The sequence below is a fragment of the Pantherophis guttatus genome, chromosome 13 (assembly GCF_059756535.1).
Source record: "Pantherophis guttatus breed Tessera chromosome 13, ASM5975653v1, whole genome shotgun sequence".
Taxonomy (NCBI): domain Eukaryota; kingdom Metazoa; phylum Chordata; class Lepidosauria; order Squamata; family Colubridae; genus Pantherophis; species Pantherophis guttatus.
Window position 1 is genome coordinate 16,244,184 of NC_142075.1, and position 19,547 is coordinate 16,263,730.

The following is a 19,547-nucleotide window of genomic DNA, read 5'->3' on the forward strand; positions in this document are numbered from 1 at the left end:
ATCACACAGCGAAATCGATTTTTGGACATGTTAAATTTCAACTACAGCAATCTTGTCAGAATTTTAGCCACCAATTCTGGAGCATATTTTATGCATTACTGACTATGTTGCTTCATGTGCATGAATTCCAGTAATTGTGTATAATTGACGGAGCGTTGGGTTTTTGGGTGCCAAATACAAACGGGTCCAAAATGAACAAAGCAAGTTTTGAAGCCAAGAACTTAAAACACATTTCTCAGTAAATATCCCAATCCTAGCTAGCACACACTACAAATAATGTTACTTCAATAACGCTAGGAATATGCTAACCACTACAGTGCAAGAATGAAAAGGGGGCTGTAGAGATACTTCGGGGAGGCAAATCAATGTCCCCTTTTCTTTCTCCCTAATAATAATAATGTATATATCCATATATTATTATATTGAATAATATATGGATATGTGGCATAGCAAGGTTGTCTATCTGCTCCTACTTACAAGGTTGCATTTAAAGGGTTATATACAGCTATCCTTAGAAATATATGCATGCTTCTGCCAGTCGAAAGCTGAATATAATGAACTATGAGTGCAGAATATGAATCCATGCGCAGCATTGCTACAGTAGAACAGACTCCAGGTTGTTCCTATTAATATTTTACTTGTCTCTATTTCAATCTAACAGTAAGTCTTTTAAGATACACATTTGAGGGAGAAAAAAACATTCTTTTTAACAGGATTACATGCCAGTTTAGCAATGAATGACCAGATTACATAGATAGAAGTAGTCCTTCATTCTATCTTCAGAGTAAACCAGGGTTTTTTGGATAACATAACTTAATATTATAGCAGCAAAGAAACAAATATTTCTATTGCAAAGATAGAAAGCAGCAACCACAAGCTACAAGAGAAACCCTGTGGGCAGTCAAGGGTAAAGATGAGCTGTAAAGTCTTTCTTCGCTGCAAATCGTGTTTATTTATTTTATTTTATTGTTTAATTTATATTTTCTCAGGCACCAAGTTTCTCAGGGATTAAGGTCATTGCCAAAGTTCACATAACACCTTACATGTTCCCTAAATCAAATCTGACACGCTGAAATAAGCCAGTTGGATCCTAAAAAGGTTTGAAGTCCCAGTGATTTTTTCAGCAGCTCTCCTCTGAATATAATCAAGGCTTGATTCACATATCAGTCTAATCAGGGGTAGGCTGCTGGGGGTTGGCAGGAGTTCAGGAGAACCTCTAGCTAAGATTTTGTGCAGTTCGGAGAACCCCCAAATCCCACTCCTGGATGGCCCTGCCCACTCAGCCCCACCCCGCCCCTCCCAGGAGTCCCCACGTGGCCCGTTTTGGATACAGATAAAGGCAGGGCATGCACAGAGGCTCAGGGAGGGCGAAAAAAGGGCCTACTGGAAGTTCGGGAAGGCCGGAAACGGGGCCATTTCTGGCCTCCAGAGGGACTCCAGAGCATGGGGAGGCCGTTTTCGCCCTCCCGGAGGCTTGAGAAAAGCCTCTGGAGCCCGGGGAGGGCAGAAACACCTCCCTCCAGCAAGTGCAGGAGCTCCCCCTGCCCCGTGGTGCAGGAGGCTGACTAGGCCATGCCCATCCAGCAACCGGCCAGAGTTTGGCTGGAGCCAGTCTGGCTGGGCAGGGAGAAAGGAAACCATTTACCATCTAACAGACTGGGGGAGGTCTTTAAATCTCTGCATTACTCACACTGTGCTACCCCTGTGCTTTAAGTGTCCACGTACAAGTCCCGTCAATTTCATGCAGAGATCAATGTGTTTGGGGGAGGCCTCCTGTTAGAAAGAAATGTCCACAGCCTGAGACATACTTCCCAGGTTAACTTTAGATCGTTTGCCAAAACGAACAGAGGTTCTTAAATGCTATTTTCTTTGCCATTATATCTCTACTCCACGTTAAGCGCAATTATCTATATAGCTTCTGGAATACGCATTGCGGGTCTAATTAAGAAGGAACCCAGTTTGTTATTTTCCAGAGTCCCTGCTTTATCCATTAGTAACTCCCTTTGTAGTTTTACGGTTTAATAAAGTTCATCGAGCACAAAATAAACCAGTATGTATGGCAAAAAAGAAAAAAAAATTAAATAAACATGGAAAGCGATGCATTCCATGCCTACAAATTATGGCGTGTCGACTAGATTTAGGGATTTCTCCAAGATGGTTTTACAAAGGTTCCATTTTTTAAAAAAATACAATAGGAGAGTTCGTTTGCAGTGTTTCTTTCTCTTACACGCCACTATGATTTGTGGAAGGTGATTATAAGAAATTCCTTTGTAAAATATTTGGATGGCTACCGAAGACAATTTGATCTTCGTTTCAAAGGAAACCACTTCCTGAATTAACGTACGTTTGAGAAAAGAGTTATTCTTTGCCATTCTCTACAAATGGGGATGATTATTATTTTTATTATTTTTTTGGCTTTTAAAAACATGCCAGATTGTGCTTTAAAACACATTATGTTACTAACTTCATCATCAAAGTATGCAGATCTTTGACTCAACCCCAAGCGCTTGCAGATCAATGTGGGAATGGAATGGAAAGGACTTATGAATGAACCCAGACAAAACTACCGTATTTTTTGGAGTATAAGACGCACCGAAGTATAAGACGCACCTTAGTTTTTGGGGAGGAAAAAAAATCTGCCTACCAGGTATTCATCTGGCTAGCGTCCTTAGTCTGGTCAGCTTCAGCATATTAGTTCTCTGGTTTTGAGCGCTGGCGCGCAGGGTTGGGGATAAAAACCAGCTTCTAAAGCACAGCTGATCGTTGGAGAGAGAAACACTGAGAAAAGCAGGCGAAGCGCGGAAGGGAAGATCGCTTTGCTCGCTAGTACCTCGTTAGGGCTGAAAAGAATCTTCTAAAGCAGCGGTCACCAACTTGTGGTCCGTGGACCACTGGTGGTCCGCGAGAAAATTTTGGTGGTCCGCAGAAAAATTATTTGCATTTTTTATATTGCACTAAATCAGGGATCCTCAAAGTACGGCCCCTGGACCAGATATATGCAATGAACGCCTCTGTTGCTGCAGAGAGTCTCCCCTTTCGGGGTTTTCCTGTGTGGGTTGGAGGGGAGCAGAAACTCTTACTTGGGGTCTGCTTTAGCCTCCTGGTGAGGGGCTTTGGGCAAAGGCTAGAAGGAAGTGCCACTGGTGGTGAAGAGCCGGAGGGCTTTGTTCCAGTGGGACTGCATCATGGCCTGGAACTGGCTGACCATCTCAGCCCGCTGAGCCTTGAATTGAATTCCACCACTGCCTGGAGGACTGAGAATCTCCATAGACAACAAGCAGAGACATTCCCAACGTTGAATGAAAGGATCATATTCAGCAGACCAACCTGATCATCAAAGCGGTAGGTAAGGAACTGCTCTCCTGCGGTGTCTTCTAAAAAACTTCCTTGTGGAGAAAGGACAAATTCAGGCAGGAAGTAAGCGTCTTGTAACTCTTCTGCTGTTGTCTGTAAAAGAATGTAAGATATTGTGTTACAGATTTAGAAGAAAGAGGGGGGGAAAATCAAACCATTAAAGACGAATAGAGTACATTTCTCATGGCAACACTCTGCCCACAGCCTAGAGTTCGATCCTGATGGGGCTCAAGGTTGACTCAGGCTTCCATCCTTCTGAGGTCGGTAAAATGAGGATCCAGATTGTTGGGGACACTTGTTGTGGTCTGCCAGCAGCCTGCGGAGCTGGCAGCGGAATCGGACAGTGAGGAGCCTGGGGAGGAACATGGGCCAGTCCTGGAGGCTGGGGAAGACTCGGATGAGGGCTCTGCGTCAGAGGCAGAGATGAGGCCAGGGCCATCTGGGAGTGATGCGCGGACTCCAGAGCCTCCAGAGTTGGATATCAGAGAGTAGAGGAACAGGAGGAGCCTGTTCCTAGTGTGCGCATGCGCAGAGCTGCCAGAAGGCAAGAACAGTTAAAACAAAAGGGACAACTTGGGAGTAAGGCCTGGAGATGATTGGCCCCTCCCATAAGGCTTAAAAGAGGAGCAAAGGCACGTGGGCCCTTTGACAAGCGAAATCAATGGGGAAGCCAGATTCACTTAACAACCGTGTTACTGATTTAACAACGGGAGTGATTCACTTAAGAGTTGTGGCAAGAAAAGTGGTAAAATGGGAGCAAAACTCACTTAACAAATGAGTTGCTTAACAATGTAAACTTTGGGTTCACTTGTGGTCGTAAGTCGAAGACTACCGATATTTAAAAAAGGGCAGCTACAAAACAACCGAAAGCAAGCAATCATGTGATACTACAGAGCAGAGAATTCTGTCATTGTAAAACTTGTTTTGTAATTAATACAGTCAAAGTAAATGCCAATTCCTGGAATTCATTAGCTAAACTTTCTCATCCATCAATCATAATCTTTTTGCATTTAAGCTAAAACTCCATTTTACCTACATATGAATTTATCATTTATAAAGGTAAAAACAGATCTGATTTTTCCCCCCACCCCGGTCTCTATTCTAACGATCAGAAAGTAGGCTAACAGAATCTGTCACAGACATCCCATAATTTGGACTTTCTTTTTCTTATTCAATTCTCCCGTAACAATAAAAAATAAAATAAAAATAAACCTTCTTCTTAAAACGTTTCTTCTATCTTCTCTCTTCAATTTCTGGCAAAGAACATAAACAGGAAAACATCAGGGGCCTTAATGAGTAAAACGAAGTTAATGTTCCCTACAAGGATTTCCATGGAGCGTATAAGAATAAGGAAAAAATAGACAAAGATAAGTATTAGTGTCTACAGTGGGAGCTGGGGAGTACAGCCAGTTAGAAGAGAAGATGACGAATAGCCCCTGATGAAAAACAAAAGCCACAGAGAAGCAACCAGCAGAGTTATCCCGAGCCCTTTTTATCTTTTGCTAAGTGACCCCAACAGCCGGAGCAGAAAGCAAAAATCGAAATCTACTGAAGTGATTCCACAAGGAACAATATATGCTCAATTTATCTTTGTAGAATGGACTGCCACAGTTAAGACGAAATAAAATATAAGTAAGATGAAGATCGTAGGTGGAAAGATGCAGTTGGAATTTAGATTTATGGGCTACCAAACAAAAGTTGGCTTGAGAAATTGTCAAATCTGAACAGTGGGATGGGATGGGATGGGATGGGATGGGATGGGATGGGATGGGATGGGATGGGATGGGATGGGATGGGATGGGATGGGATGGGATGGGATGGGATGCAATGCGATGCGATGCGATGCGATGCGATGCGATGGGATCAGGGGTAGGTTTTACTTACTTTTACTACTGGTTCGCAATGGGATTGCGCATGCACAGATCACTGATGATGACATCCGGGGCAATGGGTGGAGCCTCCCACCCATTTTACTACCAGTTCTTGCGAACCGGTGCTAACCGGGGGCAATCCATCACTGGATGGAATGGAATGGAATGGAATGGAATGGAATGGAATGGAATAGAATAGAATAGAATAGAATAGAATAGAATAGAATAGAATAGAATAGAATAGAATAGAATAGAATAGAATAGAACATGGAACGATTAGAGAACAGAGAATAGGAGAGGATAGAAATATTCCTAATTGATGGACCCATCCTACCCTTTAAAAAAAAGCCTGCAGAATATTTCAGAATTGATAAAATCATGTAACTAAAAGAGACTGACCAATATATTTAAAGACTTGATGAAGTTATTTATTTATTTATTGAATTTATATTGCCGCCTATTCGACTCAAGGAGGCTTACACAATATAAAACCACAGTTAAAACAGTAAAACTAATTTTAAAAAATCAAATAAATTAATATAATAAAATCACCCCCTACTCCCCAACTCCCGCGACAGCAGATCACACGAGCCATTTAATGGGCTCCATCCCGCTCTGGGTTCCCCAGGCCCGCTGGCAGAACCAGGTCTTCAGTGCCTTCCGGAAGAGTGTTAGAGTGGGGGCCATTCTAATCTCTGTGGGGATGATGTTCCAGAGAGAGGGAGCCACCACGGAGAAGGCCCTTCTTCTGGATCCCACCAGGTGTATCTCCCTAGGGGATGGGACCCGCAACATTCCCTGCCTCCCTGCCCTGATGGGTCGAGTAGATGTGACCGGCCAGAGATGGTCCCTCAGATAACCTGGTCCCGAGCCATGAAGGGCTTTAAAGGTGACAACCAGCACCTTGAATTGCACCCAGAAGCAAATCGGCAACCAATGCAGCTCCCGCAGGAGAGGTGATACATGTGCACACCGAGGTCTGCACAAAACGGTGTGGGCAGCTGCATTTTGCAGCAACTGGAGGTTGGGTCCCTAGTTTTGGTAATGAAAGGTCTGCAGGAAAACCACCAAACTCAAGAGAGCACCAAGGATCCCTTCATTTCAACCCTGAGCTACTAATATTCTCCTTTATCGGCCTTTATTTATTAACTTGTCGCAAGAGCAGCTAGATATTTATAAGCCAGGTAATGGAAAAGAAATCCCCCACCTGGGAAAATAGTCTATTACAGGATTAGACGGCTGGAGCATGGTATCTTTAGGTAAAACAACTCCTTAGTAGACTATAAATGGATTTAAGCAGGAATGCCAACCTTTGGTGAATTACTTTAATAATAATCCTGTTTCTGGCAATGCAGACTCGACTTAAATAGCAATATCCACTTCCTTTAACATGGGATGAAAGCAAAGACAGGATTTAGAGTAGTTGGTGTAAGAGATTATTTTAAAAGTCAAGTTTGTTGCCAGTTGTCTTTTATGTTTTAACTTGAATAAACATTTTAAAATCAGAACCGAAGATAAAAAGGCTTGTCCGTGTCACAGTTGTACTGTGATTTAAATGATACAGAACATATACCCTTAGAATTTAAGGCAAGTGTGGAGATTCTTACTTAAACACATGCACAGCTGGTCCCCGCCATTTCCTCTGGTTTCCTCCACACGCCCCAAAATAATAAGACCTCCCCGAAAATAAGGCCAAGCCCTTATTTCGGGGTTAAAAAAATATAAGACAGGGTCTTATTTTCGGGGAAACACAGTAGTAAGATCCAAGTATCTGGTGGCACTTCCAACATTAGCTGACTTATCTTTAAACATCTTTGCCAACCTTGCCGGAGCAAGGTGCCATCTATGAAACATCTTACACAAGTTCTCTTGATATGCTTTTACTTAATCTACTTTTCTTTAGTGTAGCATTCTTTATTGGTAGCATGTGGAATCTGTGGAATAGATCTGATGTTAATGGTGGACTACTGACCCCAATGTGTTTAAGCAGTAGGAAGAATGGGAATTAAGTCATTAACCAGGCAAGCTCTCCACAAGAACTTCCTCGCCTTGAGTGGTGAGCCTGGCAACTATATCTTCTCCAAGAAAGAGTCTTCTGGATCCTAGCGTCCGCCACCAAGGCCAGCCATGGGCTTCTTCTAAGGGTTAGAAGATTGGGGTGGTGTTCTGACTTCCAGTTTCTTCTCCGGTCCTGTCTTGAGCTCTTCACTGGTCTTCAGCCTTGGTTCTTCATCCAGGGGTGGTATTCAGTTACCTTCGCTACGAGCGTACATGCCATGCACAGAGTGTCAAAAACGGGAGGTGATGACATCCAGAGGGGTGGCAGAGCCTCCCGCAGCCGTCGCTACCAGTTCGCACGAACCAGATAGAACCGGCTGAATACCACCACAGTCTCCATCCCAGATTCTCTTTTCATACAGCCATCGATCATTTAGCTCTAACTTTGTCAACATCCTGCATGGCTTAAGTGATCTCATGACTAACAAGTCTTATGCTGGGGGGGGAGGGGCGGGAAAGTTACCAATCTTTTTTTTTCCTCATTCGTTTTGCAAAAGGCACAATGCTTCTGCTCATTAAAAAAAAAATTAGGGAGTGCTCCTACAGCCAAATTAGCTCTTCCTAAAGGATGAAGGGCCTACTTAGGCAAATGAATAACAGAACATTGTGAAAAGTGAATCCCAAACCAGCTGAAATTGTTCAGCCCTTAAGCCCATCCCCACCCAGGGGAAGATATCTAAACACATAAGCTCCGATTTTCTCAGCAGCAACAGAGGGCTCAACCCTTAAGTAAGTTTGCTCACTCCACCCATGGAATTCTGCTTGGCTGCCCTGCTCCCCAACCCCAAATGACCCTGTAGATGAGGCTCAACTGCAAATACAGAGCTGTTAGTTCAACACCGTAGCAACTTTTCCTTCCGTCAAAGCCAAACACCAGGTCTTCTGCTTGCTGCCTTCAAGGTCCTACCATTGCTTCCCCTGAGCTCCTTCTTGCTGTTTTGCCCCCAGATCAAGTTTCCACTTAGCAACTGCCTTATTCCTCTCAGGGGCTTCATCCAAACCTCCTGAAGTTGCGTTCGTTCAACAGAATAATGTGGGTATCCACATCAGTAGTGGGTTTCAATTTAGTTTGCTACTGGTTCGCTCGCTCGCGCGCGTGCGTGCACACAATGCTTCTGCACATGCGCAGAAGCGTCTCGGCAGAGCCTCCCGCTGACACTGCTATCGCTTCGCCCAATCCGGAGCAAACTGGTTAACAACCCACCACTGATCCACATTCCCCACAGATTTTGATTGCTATCTCCAGTAAACGCTGCTCTTTATGAAAGCAGTCAATCCTCCCTAAGTTAAACATTACTACCGTTTCATCTTCCCCTGGCAATGGAGCCAAATGAAAACAAGTCACAGTGATGGATAATTATCTTTTTTAGAAATTAAAAATAATTCTTTAAGTACTCATGGACTCTTCTCATAACACCTCACCTGATAAAATACCCACAAAAGACTAATTCTTTTTAAATACAATTGCTGTTATCAGATCCGTCCAATGTAGCCCCTTTGAATGCAGTTAAATTTCGTTAATACTGTCTGCAAAATTAGGCAGTGATTGTGACTGCCCCCTGACAAGCCACCACCAATTATTAAATATTAATGTGCTTTTATTTTATTTTTATTTGTTTTTAAGGCTGTAATGCTTTTATTATGTGACCATAATAAAAAAAAATTACTTATAATAATTCTTCATGGGTGAAGGAGAGAGCAAGATAGAACATTGGTATTGATAAAGGGAGATTCCCTATACTGGAAGTTCTGGACTTTGATTCCTACAAAATCGTCTTCATGCATTGTAGGAGTTGACGAGGATGAGTGTGAGGGAAGAGTCAAATGTGTCATCAGTCTTGAGTTCCTTCGCACCCACAAGAGATCTAAATCCCGCCCACTTTGTCTTCTGTTGACTCTTAGCTATCGCCAACTCGCTTTGACTGTTAGTAGTTCAGATTCTTGTAGCAAACTTTAGAGCACAATAAACCTATAGCTATTCATCCGAACTGCCTGGACTTTTGTTTTTCTGAAGTTTACATGTGTGTCATCTAATGCCTACAAGCGGATCAGAACTTATTATTTTTAAAGTGTAGTTGGAGAAAAATGTTCCATTGCAAGGCTTAAAGTTAGATCACAGATGTCTGGCTATGATTAGGTTTGAAAGAACAATTTCACCCCTCTCAGTTTTGCTCCTTCACCAAAACTATTATCATCCCCAACACACTGTTAAAAGTAATCGTTACTTCAAGCTGCCTAGCAACACCGGCAATGCAAAGTGAATTTCAAGCTACTACCACAATGCTAATATAAAAGATCATTCTTTCATTGTGATCTGTTTCATAAAACACCTTTATCCAATTTCTCTGGACAGCTGGGTCATAATATTTCAAGTTTTCGTATACATACGTAGAGGAAATGCATTAACCAGAAATTTAAAATAGGCTTTGGGGATTTAGTGGGTGATCTTTTGAGCCAGTTCTTTCTCCTCTTCATTCAGAGCTGGTAGAAAAGTAGAGGAGGGATCCATCCAACTTACTTTGCTGTAAATTAAATTAATAGTAATAAATCATCATCAACCAAGCTAAACGTTCACAGCCAAGAGTTGCTATCTAGACACCGCCATTGTCCGAGACAGAATTTGGGAAACTATTACTGGGTAAAATAATTAGTGTGTGGCATTTTGCCCAAAAAACTCTGGTTGTAGACTTGGGTTCTCAAAAGTTGTGTTTTGTTTTGTCCCAGTCTTTCTTTCATTCACCGCTGTATATGGGTATCAGATGGCTCACCCCCAAACACTGAGTCCAGACAGAATTGGATCCGCGCCATACTTGTTCCTTTGTCCTTTGGTTTGTCCTGAGTTTACAGAATATAGGGAGCTTTTGAGACAAGCAAAATAGATTGTTCCATAACGTAAGTATTTAAAAAGACCAACCGAGGGCAGGCGAGTCTCTCCAAGTGCGAGATGATGCCAAAATTTGGGGAGACTCTAGAATTAATTGGCCAGCTCCCCAAAACACAGGCTGTTTCCTGATTAGCTGTAGGCTTTTGACATTCCTCCATGCACCGCACCTCTTTAATAGACATGTTTTTTGGTTCCTTAAAAAATACTTTTTTCTGTGGATCTTCTACAACTGCTTTCAGTGCTCACTCCAAGAATTCTTCATGTTCCACAGTAACTCAAGAAGCTTAGCACTCATAAGTTTTTGTGCAGCTAGAACAAAGGTGAAATGCTTCTCTGAAATTTGTCTCTGAATTTTAAATATATATATATTTTCCCAGGGAAGGAACTGCATTAGAAGCTCTGCCATTGACAAAGAGATATATTGAGGAATCTGGTAAGATGACTAGAGGGATTATGGGTTGTCTAGTAGTTAAATTATAGATACCCTTACCATAAAATGGCACCCGCCCAGAAGGCTTTTGAAAAAAATTAGGTAATATCATGGAACATACGAGACAATATGCCTGTTGACCATGTCCGTATTCCGAAGAATATCACTCACAGGAGAACATAAGCAAGAAACTGCAAATGCTTTTACAACCTAGCTGGCCACTTTGGGACCACAATGCCAGACAAGATGGGCCTCTGGCCCAACTGGTGCTTTGTGTCTACCTTTGCATCACCTGGAAAAAAACCTGACTCCTTTCCATGTTATTATTAACTATTTGGGGAATAAGAAATTCCTGCAGCTATAAGGTAAGGCTTGAAAGAATAACAGCAAAGGAGCTGAAAGTTAATTACAGAGATCAAAGCAGTACGTTCACCTGATGAAAGGGGAGAAAGACATATATACATATACATATACATATACATATACATATACATATACATATACATATATATATATATATATTGGGACTGTTAAGCAGAAAAATAAAGCAAGAAGAAGACAGATGAAAAGAGAGTGAATCGCTTCTTTAGCTGCTTGCCTAGGAGTATTTGTCAAATTAATGTGTATTACAGATCCACTCAGATATCCCCGCATGTATGTCTTGATGGATTTTTTTTAACATCTGAAATGCCTGGAAGGAGTCAAAGATTGTCATCACATGCTTCTACCTGAAGAAGTCCAACATAGCTGTTGAACATTTGCAAAATTTTGACACAGGGCTAAAGGCAGCTGCCTTATTTTAAGGCAGCAGACAGCAGGTAATAAGAGGAGAAAAGTTGTTGGTACTGTACATAAAACATTCTTAGAAAAAATGCCCCCTCTAATAGAACAGATACCCCCTTATCAGAAGGGGTATTTTTCTGGACAGCCATTTGTCTGGAATGGTATAGGATCTCCTGCTTGAGCAACGGGTTGGACTAAAAAACCTCCCTTCCAACTCTGTAATTCCGTTATAGAGTCTTAATTCACTGCTCTTTAAGCCTTCTTCCTTTTTTCCCCCCAAAATTGTATAACTTCAGTTCATGGACTGCCATCCCGTTTTCTCTCCAAGCAGAACTCCAAAATGGCAAAATTGTGTTATTTACAACGAAATAAATTCCTTGCAGGTTTCAGAATGGCTGTAAACTTCACAAAGCAATGCATTTTGAACAAAGGATGAAACCAACGATGTACAATATGCTGACTTAATGAAGGAGATTTCCAATTTCATAAGCACGTCGCTTCACCCAAAGCAATGTGTCAACCTGCGGTAAACTGCTTTATTATTTAGTAAGTCAACAGGAGTCAGAATTCTAATTGTAAAACACATTCCGATTCGAGCATACCTAATTAAGGCAGATAGGAAAAAAGGAGCCCCTGGCTGCAAACTGAATTGAATTCCTAACGTGATTTGTTTAAGGAGCACTGCGTATTACTTCAATGGGCCTTCTGCTGATTGAGGGGTTCAAGAATCACAGCTTTCAGCACTGCAGCCGTAATCCCACTAAAATCAATGGTTAACGTTAAGTAGGTACGTCAAGTTAAGTGGTTTGGACCCTGCTAGGAATCCTGAAGGGCTGCCTTTGTTTGCGTTTAATTAAGCAAAAGTATTTAGAATGAAGTGCCTCCATTAGGAGTTCTAAATCCACCCTGAAAAGGAACCACAAATGGATCTGCCAGAATCAGTACTAAGCCAATTTTAACATACAACTGCAGAAATCATTACGTCACATTTAAAACTGAATTAGAGTTAATATCCGTTAAGACCGATCTTGGATGAAGAATCTTTAGCTATCGTTGAGCAATAACCCAATCGGGTGTTTTTAAAAATGAAACAAGAACCAATCACTGGGTAGGGTAAGTGTTCCTTCTCCAGTTTTGAGTTTAATTTAATTAACTTTATTGTCATTTATTTATTTTATTATTATTTATTAATCAAATTTCTATACCGCCCTACTCCCGGAGGACTCAGGGCGGTGAACAACCAAGATAAAATACAGATAATACAAATATTAAAAGTCCCTTAAAATTATTAAATATTTTGGCCGAAACACAGATTAAAACACCCAATTTATAAAATCAAATGAATTAAAAATTTAAAAAAGGAGAGTTAGGCCAGGCCAGCCTGCTGAAACAAAAAAGTTTTGAGAGCACGACGAAACGTGCGCAGGTCCGGGATCCTCCGTATCTCTGGGGGGAGCTCGTTCCATTGTACGTGTATACACAGCTCGTTCATTGTACATGTATACACAGTATACCCATACAACGAAATTCACCCAAAGACCAGGTCCAACACACATAACAATCCCCAAACACCCCCCCACCCACCACAAATTCCCTGCCCCTAAACCACCCAAATATCCACACAACAGACCAAGTAATGCTGTCCAACAGCTCACTGATGGTGGCCCTTGAGTTCATGGTTGAGTGCGATTATAGCTCTGGGATAAAAACTATTCAGAAAACGTGTGGTCTGAGTTTTAATTGTTCTGTATCTTCAGAACAATTAAAACTCAGACCACACGTTTTCTGAATAGTTTCTTGCCAGAAAGCAAGAGTTTCTGCTACCGGTTCTTTGAACTACTCAAAATTTCCGCTACCGGTTCTCCAGAACCTGTCACAACTTGCTGGATTTTACCCCTGGCATAATCCCACGCAGTTGTGGTTTACTCAATAAACTGGGATTAAAGAAACCACGGCTTAGCATGATGCATGATCTAAACCACAACCAACAGCCAAACCAAATTAATATGGGACCGTTTAGTGTCCAAACCATAATTTTTTAAAAAAATGTTAAAGTCTTGCAAGAGCCACAGTATTTCAGAGCTGTCATATTTTCATCATTAACCAGACAGAACTCCCTACGCTGTTTATGAATGAATTAAATTAAAATTAGAGATCTGGGTATTGCCAAAACGTGGCTCCTAGGTTTTCCTGATACTTTCTCCAAAGTGAAATTCTGCCAAGTTCAAATCTGATTAGGTACCTAGCTATACAAAGCTTTAGAAATATGTTCTTGCTCCAGTTCTACTTAAAATGAATTCATTCTTACAGCTCATACGTGGTGGTGGTGGTAGGGTGTTACTTGAAATACCTTAAGAGTTTCAGGTTCTCTGACTCCCATCAGACTAACTCAGGATGACCGTGGCTGAGAACGGACTTTGTAAGTCCAACAAGATCTGAAGGATTGCCAGTTCATCGCCTGGAGACAATTACAGGGCTAGTACCATTCCTGCAAGAAATCTCTCACTGCTTTTTTATAGCATTTCTGGGGAAGGGGAAGGTGGATGGAAAACATGGTAAGAGTTGATTTAAACCAAGCAGCAAAAAGAAGACAAGCCTGAGCTTTTGGCTTCCAAAAAGATGAAGATCTCATTGTCCTAGGGCAGTGATGGCTAACCTTTTTGCCATCGTGTGCCAGGAGGGAGGGGGCGTGGGGGGGTTGCGCACGTGCATGCCCACACCCATAATTCTATGTGCCACACCCCCATGTATGCACACACAACCCCCCCCCTCCGCTACTGGCACGTGATGGCCCGGTAGACCCGTTTTTCTCTCTCACGTGGCTCCAGAGCCTTTCTAGGAGTCTGGGGAGGGCGAAAACTGCCTTCCCCATCCCCTGGAGACCCTCCGGAGGCCAAAAATGGCCTGTTTGCCAACTGTTGGCTATTTTTGCCCTCCCCAGACTCCTAGAGAGGCTCTAGAGGCCAGGGACAGCAAAAAACAGGCCTTCCCCACCCACCACCCACCCCCGAGGCCCTCCGGAGGCAGGAAACAACCTGTTTCCCTACTTCTGGTGGGCCCAGAAGGCCCGAAAATCAGCTGGCCAGTGCACAGATGTGCACCGGAGCTGAGCTTGCGTGCCCACTAATATGGCTACACGTGCCACCTGTGGCACGCGTGCCATAGGTTCGCCATCACGATCCTAGGGTCTTATAAACCAGCCCCTTGCCTCCACTTCATAGTTCCTGATTAAATAGAAACATGTCTTCTTCATCCAGCCACTTCATTCTCTGTCGTCCCCTTCTTCTTTTGCCCTCCATCGTTCCCAGCATTAGGCTCTTCTCCAGTGAGTCCTTCCTTCTCATTAGGTGGCCAAAGTATTTGAGTTTCATCTTCAAGATCTGGCCTTCTAAAGAGCAGTCAGGGTTGATCTTCTCTAGGACTGACCGGTTGGATCGCCTTGCAGTCCAAGGGACTCGCAGGAGTCTTCTACAGCACCAGAGTTCAAAGGCCTCCATTCTTTGGCGCTCAGCCTTTCTTATGGTCCAGCTTTCACAGCCATACATTGCAACTAGGAAAACCATAGCCTTGACTATACGCACTTTTGTTGGCAGGGTGATGTCTCTGCTTTTTAGTATGCGGTCTAGATTTGCCATAGCTTTCCTCCCCAGGAGCAAGCGTCTTTTAATTTCTTGGCTGCAGTCACATGTTGGTCAGTAATTAATTGTACTCTCAGCATATTATTTAGCTAAACTATTTATATGCTAAATGCTTAGAGGGCAGTGTGTCACCAAACTTCTGTTTAGTTTTCAAAATCTACCTTAACACTATCTTAGTCTCACATTTCCAAAAGAAAAATAAACTCTTTATTGTTCCACATCTCTTTCTTCCACCCAAGTTTTTTTTAAGATATTGTGTTCTGTAGATTTTTGTCTTTTATTTATAGGGCTGAAGTATGACTGGAGATTGAAATCTTTCTCTCTCTTTTTTTTTAAGGAGCAAGAATAATAGCAACTTTACGGGACACATGTACAACTATTAGGGTTTCTCCAGAAGGAATAATGGTATAAAAATTAACTCAAAAAGAAAATAGATCCGAGAAAATTCAGAATCTTTTCTTTTCGATATTTAAGGGCAAGTGGGTAAGACTACTCTCCCATTCTGGATTAATTTGCAGAGGAGAATGTCAGGTGAAGATAAACTCTCTGTGCATATGAGAGAGTTGGAGATTTTCTTGACTTTTTGAGAAACAGTTGACTATGGTTCATTACAGGGGTGGGTTCTAAATTTTTTACTACCGGCTCTGTGGGCGTGGCTTATTTTGTGGGTGTGGCTTGGAGGTCATGTGACTAGGTGGGCGTGGCTAGCTGGTCAGAGTCATTTCTGGAAGGTCCTCACACTTACGACCCGACTCATATGTTTGCTTTTAACACTGATCAGCTGTAGGATGGCCCATTGAAGCCCCGTGGCAAGAGTTTAAACAGTTTTTTCCCCTCTAGTCATCAGCTGGGACTCAGGAGGCAGCAATAGATTGGGGGTGGGACCAAATAAAAGGTAAGAATAACGTGGGTTAGGGCAGGGGGGGAGAACCGGTTCGGTGACGTCATATCGTCACCACTACCGGCTCGGCCGAACCAGACCGAACCGGGAGGAACCCACCACTGGTTCATCACCATTTCGAGCCACATTTTGCAACATTTCTCCCCTGTGTCTTTCTGCTTCAAATTAGAAGAATGTGCTATTTGTCTACCAGGGGCAACCCCTGCCCTTAATATAGTGACATAACTCCTTTCTTGTTTGTTTGTTTTTTAAATTAATTTTTAATTAATTACATTTCTTAGCGCATTACATTAGGGCAGAGAACCAGTTGTTAAATTATTTGAATCCCACCACTGATACCATGCCAGACTAATGCTTCTCCAATCTCTTCTTGAAAACATCCAGTGATAGAGCCACAAGATCTGGAGACAACCCCTTCGACTGATTGTTCTTACAGTCGGGAAATTTCTCCTTAGTTCTCGGTTGGATCTCTCTTTAAAGCTCCTCCGCCCGTTACCATTACTATAGAAAAAACTGGATGGGAGAGCGTGGTTAGGCCCTTCCAAACAGCAACACATATTTTCTTTTCATTCTGGCATGTTCTCCACAATGCCTAAAATACCTTACTCAAATCATGCTTGCTATGCAGAGGATACGTGCTATAAATAACAAGCGACTTCATAAAAATATACATACTATTTCTCGTAGGAAAGAGAATTCGACAGTTTCCAAACCAGCAATTTTTAAAAAAAACAATAATAGTTCATTCTCTATACATAAGGTAATGTATTGGCCGATCTCATATTGAGAGAGGGAGGGAAGGAGAGAAGAAGAAGGAGAAGGAGAAGAAAGAGAGAGAGGAGAGAGGAAAAGAGAAAGAGAAGAGAGAGAGAGGAGAGAGAGGAAAAGAGAGAGAAAAGAAGAAGAAGGGGAAGGAGAAGAAGAAGAAGAAGAAGAAGAAGAAGAAGAAGAAGAAGAAGAAGAAGAAGAAGAAGAAGAAGAAGAAGAAGAAGAAGAAGAAGAAGAAGAGGAGGAGGAGGAGGAGGAGGAGGAGGAGGAGGAGGAGGAGGAGGAGGAGGAGGAGGAGGAGGAGGAGGAGGAGGAGGAGGAAGAGGAGAAGGAGAGAGGAAAAGAGAAAGAGAAGGAGGGAGAGAAGAAGAGAGAAAAAGGAGAGAGGGGAGAGAGAGAGGGAGAGGAAAAGAGAGACTATTATCTCTCTTTATTTACTGCGAGACCTCTGAAGAAAGTCTGCTATAAGAAGGATGACTCAGAATTTCCTTTTAATTTAAATTACTCTGTGCTGTGTTACTGCGATTATTTGTATTCAATTTCATTCAGGGCCATTTTTTTTTTTTAACCCAGTTCTTCTCTCTGCCACTTCAAAACCTACCTCAGCAATGATCTAATCTGAACCAACTTCATAACATGCTTTTCATATGCAATGGTTTAAAATTGGCCTCGGGCCTTCAATTCTCCTCCATAAACCGAATGCTCAGACTCCGGAGCCTTAGCTGCCAAACAGCTGCTAGAAACAAACCCACCCGGATCCAGATCTCTCTCTCTCTCTCTCTCTCTCTCTCTTTTAAGAGTAATAAAAGTTCAGCACAAAGGGAACGCGCAGAGGGCTAAAGGCAAAATGACTCTGCAGTGGGAATGGAGCATAAGTGCTATCATCGCTGGGAGCTTCTAGATCAAATAACGCCACCTGATATTATGCTCAAATTAAGCACCGTGAGGCATGGAAAGACTGATATCATCACGTCAAGTGGATAGGCATGGTCACGTTTTTTTTTAAATGGACAGCCTTACTGCCAAATGCAGGAATCGAGAGATCCAGGCAATGCCAGGGTTCCATCTAACACCCCCAACGAAAGAAGACCCCCAAGGCTAGAAGTTCCTCAAAGTTCCAATTTATTAGAAGATGTCATATTGGCACATCTGGGAAAACCCAAATCTGAAAGCTTCCAGGTTTTCCCCACCCAAAAGAAAGTCCAAGTCCCTTCCCCCTGCATCCACATGTCCATCACATGATCCCATCAATGCACAGTCCCAACTAGAGATGCTTCCCAGTCACCTCACTCCAGATGCAGGGCAGGATGTCCTTGACTCTCAAAGAAAAGAATGTTATTATGGCTAGCTATCTCTCCAACTCCATACAATCCCCCCCACTCCCAGTTTCCCATAGCATTAAATGTTCAAATGAGTATAAGGGCTTATTACAAGCTTAAGCTCTCTACAAGAATCTGAACTACTAAGGGTCAAAGCAAATTGGTGGTAGACAAAAAGTCAATGGAATTCAAGGTGGGTTGGACTTCGATTTCTTGTGGACTTGAAGGGACTCGAGACAGCCGACACATTTGATCCCTCCCTCGGACTCATTTTGGCCATCTCCTACATCACCCACCCCTCTACCTTGGCCCCCTCCTCTTCCATGGGTTCTTCTTTGCTGTCTTGGTGTCTGCTGATAGAGTAAGTGGAATTCAAGGTGGGCTGGACTTAGTTCTCTGGTGGGCTCAAGACTTATGATGCATTGACCCCCTCCCTCTGGCTCAGCCTGGTCATCTCCTACACTTACTAATCTAATAAAATGGAGGAATGGATATGCTAGGCAGGCAAAAAGATGGAGCAGAGATTAAGAAATATCTAAAGCATTTTGTCAAGATTAATCCTTCCAGGCTTGGAGACCCAAAGATTTAATTCAGATTCCCATTTCTGGCAGAAAATGTGTTAACAGGATATCTAGCTCCATCCTTTGCTTCTCCCTTTGATTAGTTTCCATCCATTATTTCTTGTCTTGCCCTCAGGTGCTTTGGAAAATAAGTTGACCCCCTCCTCTTAGTGGCAGCCCCTCGAATACTGGAATACTGCTATCATGTCACCCGTAGTCCTTCTTTTCTCTAGACTGGCCAATTCCTCCAACCATTCTTCATATATTTTTCTCTCCAGGCCCTTAATCATCTTAGTTGCTCTTCTTTGAACTTTTTCCAAAGTCTCAACATCTTTTTTTGTAATGTAGGGACCACAATTGGATGCAGTATTCTAGGATTTGTAGAGCAGTATTGATACTTCATGTGATTTTGATTCTGTGCCTATTTGTTTATACAACCAAGGATTATATTAACTTTTTTGGCTGTTGCCGCACATGGCTGGCTCATGTTTAAAAGTGATCATCCACTAGGACTCCAAGGTCCTTCTCACAGTTGCTGTTTTTGAGCCAGGTTTCACCTAATCTGTACTTGTACCTTTAGTTTTTCCTGCCTAGGTGTAAAACCTTGCCACATTAAATTTCATGGTGTTGGATAGGGTTCAAATCTGTCAAGATCTTTTTTGGATCCTGAGCAGTCTCTTTTGAGCTGGTCAAAGGCTGTTCTTGGCTTTTCCCTTGGAGCCTGATTGGGAAGCTCTAGGTTGGAGAACATTGTCTTTAGATCCAATTCCCAATGCAAGTGACTCAGTGGTGGGATTCAAAATGGTTTACTACCAGTTCGGTGGGTATGGCTTGGTGGGCATGGCATGGCTTGGTGGGCGTAGCAGGGGAAGGATACTGTAAAATCTCCATTCCCTCCCCACTCCAAGGGAAGGTTACTGCAAAATCCCCATTTCCTCCCCACTCCAGGGGAAGCTTACTGCAAAATCTCCATTTCCTCCC

General features: G+C 42.6%; 1 protein-coding gene across 5 annotated transcripts in view; it reads right to left on the reverse strand.

The window, feature by feature from the left end:
* ADAMTSL3 (ADAMTS like 3) overlaps nucleotides 1-19,547 on the reverse strand; it is a 174,940-nt gene that overhangs the window by 129,415 nt on the left and 25,978 nt on the right. For all 5 annotated transcript variants that reach the window (XR_015729807.1, XM_087878204.1, XM_087878203.1 and 2 more), the window contains one exon: nucleotides 3,328-3,447. Coding sequence is in view for 3 of the 5 variants with exons in the window: in XM_087878204.1 (XP_087734330.1) it covers nucleotides 3,328-3,447 (120 nt within the window). In the remaining 2 variants the exon portion in view is untranslated. The remainder of the gene's footprint in view (nucleotides 1-3,327; nucleotides 3,448-19,547) is intronic.